Raw genomic sequence first — 14124 nt, forward strand, 5'->3', positions numbered from 1 at the left:
GATCAGAACTTTCTGGACACAGCATGCTGGTAAGGTAGGGGTTAAAAGCTGAGCCAGACCAGTTAGTCAGGTGACCGGAAGGGGGCAAGCCAGAACTATAACAAATGCTGGGCTGGGTGGCAGTAGAGTGGAGCAGCCAAACGGAAAGGGGTGCATATAAGAGCTCCACAGAGAGACTTGATGAGCAGTCCAGCTGCTGGAGCAGGGGAACTTCTGAGGACCCCAGAGAAGTGGCAGCATCCCCAGAAGGAGGACTGTAGCAGACGGTGGGAAGCAGAAACACAAACCCCTGAGAAAATGTAAGCTGGCATGCTGCCTTCTTTAATTATACTTTTTTGGTGGCACTTATAGCCCATGGACAGACTGTTTATATTTTTTTGATTGATTAACACTGCTGGTTTGGGTGAGGCTATTGGGGAAGAAGGAGGCCTCATTGGGGCCCCGCTATAGCGTGGGGACCCCGGCACCAGTGTGGGCACAGTATTCAGGGTGCATAAGCCCCAGCGCCAGAGAGCGCAATCCTAAAAGGCCAGGGTGGCCTGGTGCACCTGGGTGTTTTTTTTCCCTGGCTGGGACGGTGGAGGTTGAGGCCATTGGCCGGCTTTCAACCCCCTGGCTGTGGGGCCGGTGGGTAGGTTTTTGGGCCAGAGAGGCTGGGCTCCAAACTGGAGCAAAAAGGAGGGCCACGAGCCCCAAGACTAAAGAGTCAGAGCCTCAGAGTCAAACCCTATCTGGTGGGTTTAGACATGGAGGCCTAGCTAGAGAAAGACAGGGGTCAAGGCCCGTGGTGGCAGAGGACCCCAACATAAAATAAACAATAGGCAGTCTCCTGCTTACAAGAACATCAGTATAACATTTCCATCAAGACATGGCAAGCAAGTAGAAAGCAGGACATGAGAAACCTTAAGGGGACTCCAAGAGTGCCCCACATAGGTCGCGGATAACATGTAAGATGGCGCTGGGGAGGGCGACCTGTTACATTGGTGCATTGGCTGGAAAACTTCCTACGGTAACGTGTACCCTGAGACAATGGTTTGCCTGAATAAAAGGAAGAACCTTTGGGTCCAAAAAGAAGGCAGAAAAGACAGTGCAGACCCAAGCCTCAGATCGAGGGTCACGCCTGTGTCAAGCAGTCCAAGGTCTGCAGGGACAAACAGAAAGACAACAGGCATTGTTAGAGAAGATGGTGAGGGGCATACAGACAAACTGAGCCCCCCCCACAATGAGGGCATTTGTGGGTATGGTGCCAGGGTTCACCCTGAGCCAGGAGAGGAACGGCCTGCACTAATGATGGATGTGAGGTTGAGGGACAAAAGATACAAGCTATGTTGGATTCGGGCTCATCGCAGACAATAGTGTGGAGAGACATGCTACCAAGAACAGAGAGGGAAGCAGCAGCTCAGATTATCATTCAATGCTTGTGCAGGGAGGCCCAAAGACGAGACAGAGTGTGGGTTACTCTGCAAGTGGGTGAGAAAACACACTGAATGCTGGTCGGAGCAGCTGAGCACTTACCCTATCCAATGATGCTGGGATGCGACTAGCTGGTGCTTCTGACAGTCATAGCCCAGGCATATAGTTTGAGAGGGGCGAGAAAAACTGGAGGTACCCCACAACGTTACCCCATTTGGACTAGGGGGAAAGCATCTGAAGAGAAAGGTCAGAGGTAGGAGAAGGCCCCAGCTGGAGACCACTGGGAGCAGGAAAAAGAGGATGCAAGACAGTGAGGTCTGAGGTGGTACTTGAGGATGATCTTATGGCTGAGGCATTTGCCAGTGAGGCTGAATGACCTCCATCAGATGAAGAACAGAACAGGAGGTGTATGTGGCGCACTTGTGGGAGGATGAGCATTTTCCAATTGGAACAGAGCAGAGAGGAAGGATTTCGGTATGCCTTCCAGGAACACCTGGCCCAGCGAAATGGGGAGGTGCTATGACCAGAGCTGATGAAGACCACCCCACGATTCGAAGTGAGGAACGATCTCCTATATAGAGTCAAACATGGAACACATGGGGGCGAGGAAGTAGCACAATTGCTGATACCTCGGCAATACTGGAAGACCCTACTGAAAGTAGCTCATGAACTCCCCATGGGCAGACATTTGGGGCAAGACAAGACCAAAGCTCGCATTAGAGGAAGATTTTTTTTAACCAGGGTTAATACAGGAAGTGGCAAAGTACTGTGCATCTTGCCCCGTGTGCCAGAAAGTAAACCCTAGTCATCCCCCAAGAGCTCCATTAGTACCACTACCTTTGCTGGAAGTCCCCTTTGAGTGGGTGGCCATCGATATTGTGGGGCCACTGCCAAGAAGCAGTGCTGGGCACCATTTTATTTTGGTCCTCCTGGACTATGGAACGAGGTATCTGGAGGCCGTACTTACGCGGAGAGTGTCTGCCTCCAAGGTGGCAGAGGAGTTATTGAAAATATTCTCCCGAGTGGGACTCCCTGAAGAACTGCTGACTGACCAGGGAACAAACTGTACATCTCGTGTGTTTGAGTGAGTGAGTGAAACACTGGGAATTAAATACCTAAAGACCACAGTATACCATCCCCAAACTAACAGGCTAGTAGAGCAGTTTAACAGGACTCTGAAACAGATGTTGAAGAAGTTTGTGGTACAGTGCTCCCAGAAGTGGGATCAAATGTTACCGCCCTTGTTGTCTGCAGTAAGAGGGGCACCCAAGCCTCATCAGGGTCTTCCTCTTCCAAACTATTATACAGATGGCAACCAAGAGGAATTATTGATTTAATCATGGAAAGCTGGGTAGAGCAACAAAGTAAAGACTGGAACCTGGTTCAATACGTGATACTACTGAGAGAACACTTGGAGACACCATGGAGAGAAGCTTTAGAAAATCTGAGGGAGGCCCAAGAGCGGCAAACAACCCATTATAATTGAGGGGCTTGAGAAAGGAAGTTTGAAGTGGGAGACCACGTATTTGTTCTCTTGCTGGACCAGGAGAGTAAATTACTAGCGCGAAGGCAGGGCCCTTATGAAATAATACGCCAAGTAGGGCCTGTAGCTTATGAAGTGTATCAGCCAGACAAGCAAAAGAAAAAACAGGTATACCACATTAGTATGTTGAAGCTATAGCAAGAACCAGAGTGCCTATACTTGGCCCTTCAACCAGATGAACCAGAACTGGGAGAGGGATGGGAGAAGTGAAGTGGAAGTGGCTCCATGACTCTCTGAAGAGCAGAGGTGACAGGCAATGGAACTAGTGAGAGACTATGGAGACGTGTTTCAGGAGGTCCCCAGGGAAGCTCAGGGCATCTTGCATCGAATAAGGACCCCTCCAGTTCAGGTGATCTGCAAGAACTGGAGGTGAATCCCACAACAACTTCAAGGACAGATAAAAGAGGAACTTGAGATGATGTTAGAAAAAGGCATAATACACAAATCCTGAAGCAACTAGTGCAGCCCCATTGTGACAGTGCCAAAACCAGATGGAAAAATTAGGCCCTGTATTGGTTTCCAAAAAGTAAATGCGGTGGCTAAGTTTGATGCTTATCCGATGCGGATGGTGGACAAAACATAGGGCAAGCCAGCTATATCTCCACATTAGACTTAATGAAAGGCTACTGGCAAGTCCCCTTAGCACCCAAGGACCAAGAAAAGCCAGCCTTTGCCACACCATAAGGCCTATTCCATTTCTGATGCATGACATTCGGATTACACAGAGCCGCTGTGACGTTCCAACGGCTAATGAACAGAGTCCTAGCTCTGCATGGGGGTTACGCGACAGCGTATATAGATTACTTTATTGCATCTACCACAGATTGGCTAGGGCATTTAACAGTGCTGTGAGCGGTATTACAGAACTTAAGGAAGGCAGGATTAACCGCCAACCTCAAGAAGTGCACAACTGGGAAGGAGGAAACATGGTACCTTGGGTTCCAGGTAGGAAGTGGTAAGGTACAACCACTGTTGGATAAAGTAGAGGCATTAAGGAAGTATCAAACTCTGCAAACAAAGAGACAAGTGAGAGCTTTCTTGGGACTGGCAAATTATTATAGGAAATTTATTCCTCACTTCACAGATTTAGTGGTGCCTTTGACCAAGATGGTAAGGGTTGCAGCTCCCACTAAAGTGTGATGGATGCCAGAGACAGAAGCAGCACTCCAAAAAGTGAAGCGTGCACCATGTACACAGCCACTACTACATACACCAGACTTCAATAAACCCTTTTTGGTATTAACAGATGCATCAAACTAAGCTATTGGTGCGGTATTGGTCCAAATAGAGGAAGGAGAAGAACGTCCAATAGCATACGTAAGTACAAAGGTGCACCCAGCTGAGAGGAATTATGCTACAATACAGAAAGAATGTTTAGCGATCAAATGGGCCATAGAAACACTCCGGTATAATTTGTTAGGTCAGAAGTTCACGTTAATCAAGGACCACGCCCCCCTGCAATGGCTACAAAGCATGAAGACCGATAATGCTAGGCTGATGAAATAGGCTCTCAGTCTTCAATCATACCACTTTGTGGTGAAGCATCATCCAGGGACCAAGAATGTAAGTGCCGACTTCTTATCTCGACAATATGCAGAAGAAAGGGGAGGGGAAGGAAAGACCCCAGACAAAAGTGCAGAGAGTGGGGTGTGTAACAGGGAACCCTAGCCCTGTTACCAGAAGGCAGGTCGGCCCCTTTAAGACCAGAACTTTCTGGGCACAGCGTGCTAGTAAGGTGGGGGCTAAAAGCTGAGCCAGGCCAGTTAGTCAGGTGACCAGAAGGGGGCAGGCCAGAACTATAAAAACGCTGGGCTGGGCGGCAGTGGAGGGGAGCAACCAAAGGGGAAGGAATGTGTATAAGAACTCCATGGAGAGGCTTGGTGAGTGTTCCAGCTGCTGGAGGAGGGAGAGCATTCCCAAAAGGAGGACTGTAGCAGACGATGGGGAGCAGAAGCACAAACCCCTGAGAAACTGTACGCTGGCATGCTGCCTTCTTTAATTATATTTTTTGGTGGCAGTTATAACCCATGGACAGACTGTTTATATTTTTTTGATTGATTAACACTGCTGGTTTGGGTGAGGCTTTCGGGGAAGGAAGAGGCCTTACTGGGGCCCCACTATAGCGTGGGGACCTCGGCGCCAGTGTGGGCACAGTATTTGGGGTGAACAGGCCCCAGTGCCAGACAGGGTGCAGTATTCAGGGTGCACAGGCCCTGGCGCCAAAGGGCACAATCCTAAAAGGCCAGGGTGGCCTGGTGCACCGGGGTGCGGCTGGGTGGTTTTTTTTCCTGACTGGGATCATGGAGGTTCGAGGTCATTGCCCCACTTTGAACTTGCAACCCCCTGGTTGTGGGGGCCAGTGGATGGGTCTCTGGGAAAGGAAGGCTGGGTTCCAGATTGGAGCAAAAACGAGGGCCACAAGCCCCAAGACTAAAGAGCTACAGCCTCAGAGTCAAACCCTACCTGGTGGGTTTAGATGGGGAGGCCTAGCTAGAGAAAGACAGGGGTCAAGTCCTGTGGTGGCAGAGGACCCCAACATACAAAAAAAACCAGGCAGTCTCCTGCTTGCAAGAACATCGGTATAATATTTCCATCAAGACGTGGCAGGAGAGTAGAAAGCGGAAGACAAGAAACCTTAAGGGGACTCCAAGGGTGCCCCACACAGGTCACGGATAATGCACAAGATGACACTGGGGAGGGCTACCTCTTACAGGAACCCATTTTCATTACTTGTTTCATTTTTATCATTTCCCAACCAAACGCAGTTCCACTGGAGTGATCTGCTTCTGTACACACATACAGTGAGTGACCAACCATTTCTGCTCTGCAGAATTCATAAGCTGAATGAAGAGGAGAGAGTACTGGCTGGAGAGAATAATGGGGCACAGAGAAGGAAAGTCACTTGGATATCTGTTCTTCTCCATACAATACTTGTATGTACCTGCTGCTTGCCATTTTTTAACCAAAAACGATGCTATTCAGATCTCACTGCAACTCAGGTAGCAATATGCATGTGACTTTTTTAACCTGCAGAGAGATTTTTACAGCATTGTTGTGTGTGCTGAAGAATAGTTATGCAATAGGCCAAGATGGTTATTTGTTAAATCTTTACTCTGCTTTCGCATGTTACAGGAGAAACAATATTAAATACAAATATTGGGATAGAGTGAAAGAAGGCCAGAGGTCCATAAATGCCCAGCATCTAGAAAGAAGATTTGATGGGCATATCTTTTGTGATCGAATTAAGTGAAGCCCCCTACAGTGCCCCAGAAGAAAACCAAAACACAAACCAGCAAACCCATCCTGCCACTGCACATAAATCAGAGGAGCAAAAACATCAAATCCCATTTATACCCAAAGGTAGCGTTAAATTCTAAGCAATCACCTTTTTCTTGTTTGAATTTCAACAACGCTGTAATTACCATTGTCAAACTGCTGCTCGAAGAAATCCAGATGCTGGCTGCCTTTTTGGGAACAAGATATTCCTTAACTTGAGTTTCAACTGGTTGCTGAATATATTATTTTACAGTAATGGGTCATAACCCATGTTCTAGGAAGTAGGAGTGGGACACACATAGGCTCCTATCACATTAACAGAGCATCTTTTAGACTCTCAGAGGCAACAGTTGCTGCTAAATGTACCCCATGTTATGACTCTTTGGACACTTTCCTGAAGAGACATATGTGCACATTGCAGCAAGGGGCACAGCCTCTGCCAAGCCGCCTGTATCACTGTCACTCCTCACCACTCACACACAGTCCCTATACTTGCCAGGGACAGGAAGGAAGTCCCAGGCACTGGAACTGGCTGACTTCCCCATTGGGGCTGTGCGGCAGGGGAGGGAAGCCCCAGGCACCTTCCCCTGGGGGGCAAAGAAGGCAGCTGGCTCCAGTGCCTGGGGCTTCCCTCCCATGCCTAGAGAGTGCAGGGGCTGTGCATGAGGGGCAGGGAGCATTGGCGATACAGACTGCCCAGGGGAGACTGCACCCCTCACTGAGAGGTGCGGCACTGGCTGGAGCCATGCCCCACCATGCACCTGTGCCCTGAGCTACCCACCTGCTGCTGTGCCTTAGAGGGAGAGTGGGGGAGTCACACCCACACCCTGCTCCCATAATCCCCCACATGTACACAACCCCTCAACATACCCTATGCCCCCACACACACCGCCACACCCCCTCACAAACCTTCCTACATGCCACCATACACAACCCCCCCAAAATATACAAGACTAAGAATTTTTTTTAGTTATTATGCAATCATCTCTATATACAATATGCAAATACAAATCACAACAAAATATTTTTTCATAATAAAATTAAAGTATGTTATAGTAGGTGTTTGACTTTTAGTGTATGGTTTGGTTTTTTTCTGGTTCTAAGATGGCAACCCCCGCCCCCCCCCAGGATTATTTCCAGGGGGCAAGGGTCAGGTGTTAGGGGTGGGACTTCTTGTCCCAAGATGGTGACAAACGGGCAGAGCACCTGTCAAGGGATGGGGCTACCCATGTGGCCCTTGGCAGCTCACCAGAATTTGTTAAGCAGTCTTCAAGCTGAAATAACTGCCCACTTCTGAAATAGACAGATAGCACTGTATCTAGGAACAGGACGTATAGACACTGAGAGAGAGGTACATATTAGGTACATATATCCAAACAGCTGCATCCAGTGCATTAAAGCCAAATCATTTTCAGGTTGATTCCTCAATCTAGACCCAAGATAGTAAGATTCATTGCTGGTTCTTGGTTCCTCCACAGAAAGTTAAGACCTACTGTGGGCTAGACTGGAAGGAAGATCCTGTTGTTAAGGTTCTAGCCAGGGTCATAGGAGGCAAAGGTTCAATTCCCTGCTTAGCTACAGATGAAGTGATATTTAACCCTGGCTCAGTTTAATTATCACTGACAAAACATGTGCATACTCTTCTGCTTTTGGCAGTCCCTAATGAATCCTGCCTCATGAAGGCAGGCAAGTGTCTGCATGTGCCTTTAGCCAGCTGCAACATAGTGTGAGAATCATACTCCACCTTCACTGAATGGAATAACAGAATAGAGTCCTGATTAAAGCAGTCAGAGAGCTGCTCTAATTAAAACACCGCAGCATCACGTGTATTAAGCCCCTGCATGTTTAAAAATGGCCTCAGGACACTAAAACTAGTTAAAGCACCCCAGCAAACATTTTTAAAGCCACAAGGACTTATGCACATGATGCTGTGTTGATACTAAAGGTTTCTAATTAGAACACAAAGCAGACTCAATTAATCAAGTCTGCTCAGATGCACTCTAATTAGAATATGTCAGAGCACATGCACCCATTGCTGACAATCCTAGTTGTAAGGCCAAGGAATGAATGGGTCACAGAAGCTGAATTACAGTCTTACTAACAAAAAAAAATCCATCCAGATTAAAGGATGGATCAGACTGGTGGGTCATTGTGGGTGGGTTCAGTCTGTTGCTACCTATGCCATTTCTGTTCTGTGGATGCAGAGGATTTCAGACTGCCAAATAAAAACTCTGCCCATTGCTAAATTAAAACAAATGCATCAGATGATATCTAGGTACAGCTCCCTGCCCATTGTTAAATGTATATGTTAATTCCAGACAAGGCTCTTTGGGTGAATCTGATATCTTTTTAGACCAACTTAAATAGTTGGAAAACAATTATTAAGCAAGCTTTCAGGTTCAAAAACCCTTTGTCAGGCTGAGGAAGTTTCAGCAGTTGATGTGTGCTCTTCCTGGATGGAATGAAAAGTAAAGAAGCCGGAGGTTGGTCTGGTCTGCATACAAGATAGGTAGTCAATGAAAATGTAGATTGAGGAGTCAATGGGTAAGAGACAGGCTGGGGAGGGTGGGGGAGAGAGAAGGGGAATGAATAGTGGAGATACCTAGGGAGTCAGCTGTCAGGCAGGTTATAATGTGTCATAAATCCAATGTCTATATTTAGTCCATGATTTTTGGAGGAGGTTGATGAAGTGCAGTTCATACGCTCATCTCTGGGAAGCGTTTTGTAAGTTTTCTTTGAAGATTAGGACTGAGAGATTGGAGAGAGAGTGGTTTTCTTGTGAAAAATGTGCCCCCACAGGTAATTGGGTATTCCTATCTTTGATAGACTTCTGGTATGCATTCATTCTGGTGCGCAGTTGTTGTTTAGTCTCTCCTACGTATTTTCCATCAGGGTATTTGGTGCATTGGATAAGATATATTACATTTCTGGAGGTGCAGCTGTAAGATCCAGAAATGCTAATGGCTATGTTGTAGGGTGTAGTAATTGTGGGGGTGGTGGAGATATGTTGGCAGGTTTTCATTGAAGTCCCCCCAAAAATAAACTGAGTGCCGTATGAAAAATAAAATCAAACAAAATATAGTTTCTGTCTCAAGAAGCTTACAGTCTAAAATTTACATGTGACACTAAGAATAAAGAGGCTGGGGAGGGAACAGAGATAGGGAGGACAAGGGTTATCAAAACAAGTCTGTCACTGCTCCTGCATTCAAGAACGTGCAACCTAAAGATTTTGGCAGATTTGTTTTAATCATCATGGATCTGGCATGAATCTTCAAGAACTCGTGGCGCTCAGGCAAAATGCCTGAGGATTGGAAGAAGGCCAATGTGGTGCCTATCTTCAAGAAAGGAAGGAAAGTAGATCCAGGGAACTACAGGCCCATCACCTGACCTCCAAAGAGACCACTCTTGACAAACTGGCTGAAGGCAACTTCTTAAGGGACAGCCAGCTTGGGTTTGTTGCAGGTAGGTCTTGCCTGACCAATCTCATCTCCTTCTACAATCAGGTGACCTATCACCTGGACAGGGGAGAAGAGATTGATGTCATATATCCCGACTTAAAAAAAGCTTCCAATCTTGTATCCCACAATCGTCTTATAGAAAAAACTGGCCAACTGCAGCCTTGGCTACATCAGAGTCTGCTGGCTGGGGAACTGGCTTCAAGGCGGACCCAGAGTGTGGTAGCTGACGAAGTCAATCATTGCAGTACGCTGTGACCAGTGGGGTCCCCCCAAGGCTCCATTCTTGGGCCTGTCCTTTTCAACATCTTCATTAATGATGTGGACACTGATGTCAGGAGCGGACTAGCCAAGTTTGCTTATGACACCAAACTTTGAGGTAAAGTGTCTACACCCGAGGACAGGATGGTGATCCAGGCTGACCCCGACAGGCTCGGAAAATGGGCAGATGAAAACCTGATGGCCTTCAACGCCAAAAAAATACAAGGTACTTCACCTTGGGAAGAAAAACCCACAGCATGTTTATAGGCTTGGCAGTGCTACGCTTGCTAGCACCATGGCCGAAAGGGACTTGGGGGTCATGACTGACCACAAGATGAACATGAGCCTTCAATGTGATGCTGTGACTAGTAAAGCGAGCAAAACCCTGGCTTGCATCCATAGATGCTTTTCTAGCAAACCCCAGGATGTCCTCCTCCTACTGTATTCGGCCTTGGTGAGGCCGCAGATGAAGTACTGCATCCAATTCTGGGATCTACAATTTAAAAAGGATGTGGAGAAGCTTGAGAGTGTCCAGAGGAGAGCCAGATTGCAGGAAAACAGGCCTTATGATGAGAGGCTGAGAGCTACGAGACTCTTCAGCCTGGAAAAGCGCAAGCTCAGGGGGGACCTGGTGGCTGCCTGTAAGTATATAAGGAGTGTACATCAGGATCTGGGGGAACGCCTGTTCACCAGACCACCCCATGAGATGACAAGGTCAAACGGTCACAAACTTCTCCAAGACCATTTTAAGCTGGCCATAAGAAAGAACTTCTTTAAAATCCAAGCTCCCAAGACTTGGAACCAACTGCTGCCAGAGGTGGTGCAAGCACCTACTCTGGATTCCATTAAGAGTCAATTGGACATTTATCTTGCTGGGATCCTGTGACCCCAGCTGACTTCCTGCCCTGGGGTAGGGGGCTGGACTCAATGATCTTCCAAGGTCCCTTCCTGCCCTAATGTCTGTGAAATCTATGAAAATCATCATCCCTAGCTCATGAGTAACGCTGCTTGTCTGTAGATCTCAAAACATTTTACTGAGGAGCTCAATATCACTCCTTCCATTTTACAGACGGTTATATGGATTATTAATAGATCCACTGAACACTTGAAATACAACTATACTAGGTCAGTGACATATTGAGTGTCCAATGTCTGGCTTAAAAAAGTAAACAGCACAAGTTTTTGTGCAACCTGGGGTAGTCTGTGCCTAATGAATGCATCCATAAAGAAGCACTTCTACCAGGAAAGAAACCCCAAGGAACACGGGAAGTCACGAGGTATGGACAGGAAAATAATAACCTCATAACGGTCAGTCTAGAAAGATATTGTCAATGCTACCTATTCCTGTGGCCAAATTTTTGAGAGATCTCAGTTCCCATTTAGGCAGCCAAATGAAGTGGCCCACTGAAAACAGCTGAAAAGCTGTCTGCTTTCTTTGGCTGCCAAAGGGGAATCTGGATGTTGATCCCTTGCAAAGCTAACCCCAAATATCCAAAATGCTGCTGTCTCCATTCTTTGCCACTAGAATTTGGGCCAGCTGCTAGCTTTCTGTGCTTTATTCAACTTGTGCAAATGTCCTGTCCTCTTCCCCACTCCTTGCCAGCCACAGTTCTTGGGAGACTGACCAAGTTTGTGGGTTGAGAACACCAAGGGCAGAAAGAAACCTAATTCACTTTATACACCCAAATGGCTGTTTTCCAGCTGTGCAACTGCCATTTGTGCCACTTACAAATTGTGAAGTTAGTCCACATGCACTGTGCAACCATCCATAAAGTTACTAAACACGTGTGGCAGGCTGCACTCTGGCTGGGCAGATATGCAGCTCTATGCACATGTATTCTGCACAAGCCAAATCATGGAATTCTTTCCACCTGCTACTCCACAAATAGCAGGTTATTAGATGCCAGAAAAGGAGGAGGAGGGCTCTCTCATGCTTTATGCTTCATACCTGGGTGGCTAACACACTTACCTAGGAAGCAAAAAATCGAGTATATAGATCATGTTCCACCTCTTCAACTTCCCAAAAGCACAGTGTTCTAACCACCAGGCCATATGTTATGCGTTTATTTCATGGGCTGCCCCTCTGCAAGGGAGCAGATCCTATATTCTAATCTGGGCCCTTTCTCCCAGGTCACCAGAAATACCTGTTTATCCACTGAATATTAAACACAAAATACAGCAACTCAGGTTCAGAGGAACAGCTGAATAATGCCTCACCTATACCCAGCACACCATCCTGGAAGTCAGAAAGATGCAGGTTTATAATCCATCTTGCATGGGAGGAATGGGGGGTCCATAACATAAATCTCCTGTCTCTGATGGCTTTGACACTAAAACATGGGAAGGGGGCCTCCTTTTTGCCAGACTGAAATTCTGGGACATGCATACCTTCACATTAAACATGCTCAGTAGTCATGTGGATGCTTACACATTCATGCTACATGGAGACAGAATTGCCAACTATGTCACTGCTAAACTCTCAATTAGAAGGGTGGAAAATTGGCACTTGGGCACATAAAGTGAAATAGGATTCTGCCCCAAATCTTCATAGTTTGGAGGGAATCTATTTCACTCTTGCATTTGGCTCATAATAAAAATATGAAAAACACTGGGTGTAAGTTTAAAGGAAGGACCGAGCTTTTAAAGGGGCACAGCAATAGATTAGCTTTCCTAAAATCACTTCCTTACATCCTGTGAATGTACTCAACTTCCTGGAGAGGTACATTACCTCCACCTTTGATTCTAAAAGTCAAAGCTACACTCTTGCCAGGTGGCTTGAGACGCTTTAACAGATAAAATAAATAAACGTGTCCCCCCACTTCAAGAAAATTGTACCTTCAAAACCTGTTTTATTTTGCGCTAACACTGTCTATTACTCAGAGCTCCTTCAACCCACTGTGCCAACTCTTTCATTGTGGCTTAGTGCAGCAAACTGCTACAAATGAGGTCTTTCAAGTCATGCTGATGGGGTTGACAGTGGTACCTTTACAATGCAGTCCCCTGGAAGGTTAAATCTGACAAGTGGTGTGAACTGCGGATTTTTCGTCGTCACTGCTGATATGGGCAAGGTGTTATGGAGCAAAATCTGTTCTTGGTGCTGGCTGATATGAAGGGATGTCAATAGGCTGCAAAAAAGTTGAACAGCTTTTTGGTTTAGTTACAAAGGGGAGGAAAAATAACACCATAGCACCTCTGCAAAACACCAAAAGACACCGCAGCAGAATTCCAAATTCAAAAGCACAGAATGGTAAAGAAACAGAGGGGGAGAGGGGACCTGCTACATGTGATATGCATTGTGCAACTGACCATGAATTGTGCAATAAATGTAGATGGGCCACATGTCCATAGTAATTATCACACTGAAAAAGGGCTCCCCTGCTTTAAAAAGAGCCAACGAGCTACAAAATTAGTGCTTGAAGATGTGTCCTGCTCTAATTGGAACATGTAGCAGAGCCCGGGAGAAAAGCAATTCTCAGCTCTGCTTGCTTCATGGCATAATTGTGGTTTCCACAGGGGGTTGGGGGCCCAGACTATGTCTAAGGGATCCATGAAAGATGACTGTGATCAATCAAAAGTATGTGACCACCCACATTCACAGGTCAGAGGTGCCCGCACCGCCATTCAACATTTTTAGGGGTCTGCAAATGAAAAGGTTGAAACCCGTTGTCCCTGGCATCTGTTTTTAACGTTTCTTGCCTGATACTTCTGAGCAGCAGCCTCAAGCAAGCCAAGAAGTTGGGTCGGACCAGCCCAGGGATCTCCCAGACAGAATAAGCATCCTCCCGCAGTGACTTTCTCTTCCCACCCCCGACAAGAAGCGCCCAAGTTGCTGAAATAAAGCCTGGTAACCGCCCCCCGCCGAACTCTGCAGGCAGCTGCCCAGCCTCCAGGGACGGGCGAGCGAGCCCGAGCGGACGCGTGTCCCAGGCAGGCGGAGCGCGGCGCCAGGACCTGCGTGCGGCAGCAGCGCGTGGGGGCTGCGGGCCAGGCCCGCGGCGGCGCCGGCACAGCAGCTCCGCGGGCCCCGCGCCCGCCGCAAAGTTTGGCCCCGAAGTTGCTCGGCGCCCCTGGGCCGCCCCGCGCCCGCACCTTTGATGCTGATGCCGAGCCCGCCCACGTCCTGCTTGACGATCCGCACCGTGCGCTTGATGTTGGCCAGCGCGTCGGGCACTGCGG

At 47.5% G+C, this 14124-nt stretch overlaps 1 protein-coding gene across 1 annotated transcript in view; it reads right to left on the bottom strand.

The window, feature by feature from the left end:
* SNTA1 (syntrophin alpha 1) overlaps positions 1–14124 on the bottom strand; it is an 89154-nt gene that overhangs the window by 72834 nt on the left and 2196 nt on the right. The window contains exon 2 of the mRNA XM_019539807.1: positions 14038–14118. Coding sequence (XP_019395352.1) covers positions 14038–14118 — 81 coding nt within the window. The remainder of the gene's footprint in view (positions 1–14037; positions 14119–14124) is intronic.

This window comes from Crocodylus porosus, unplaced genomic scaffold (genome assembly GCF_001723895.1).
Source record: "Crocodylus porosus isolate Cpor-Errol unplaced genomic scaffold, CroPor_comp1, whole genome shotgun sequence".
In the NCBI taxonomy this organism is placed as follows: Eukaryota; Metazoa; Chordata; order Crocodylia; family Crocodylidae; genus Crocodylus; species Crocodylus porosus.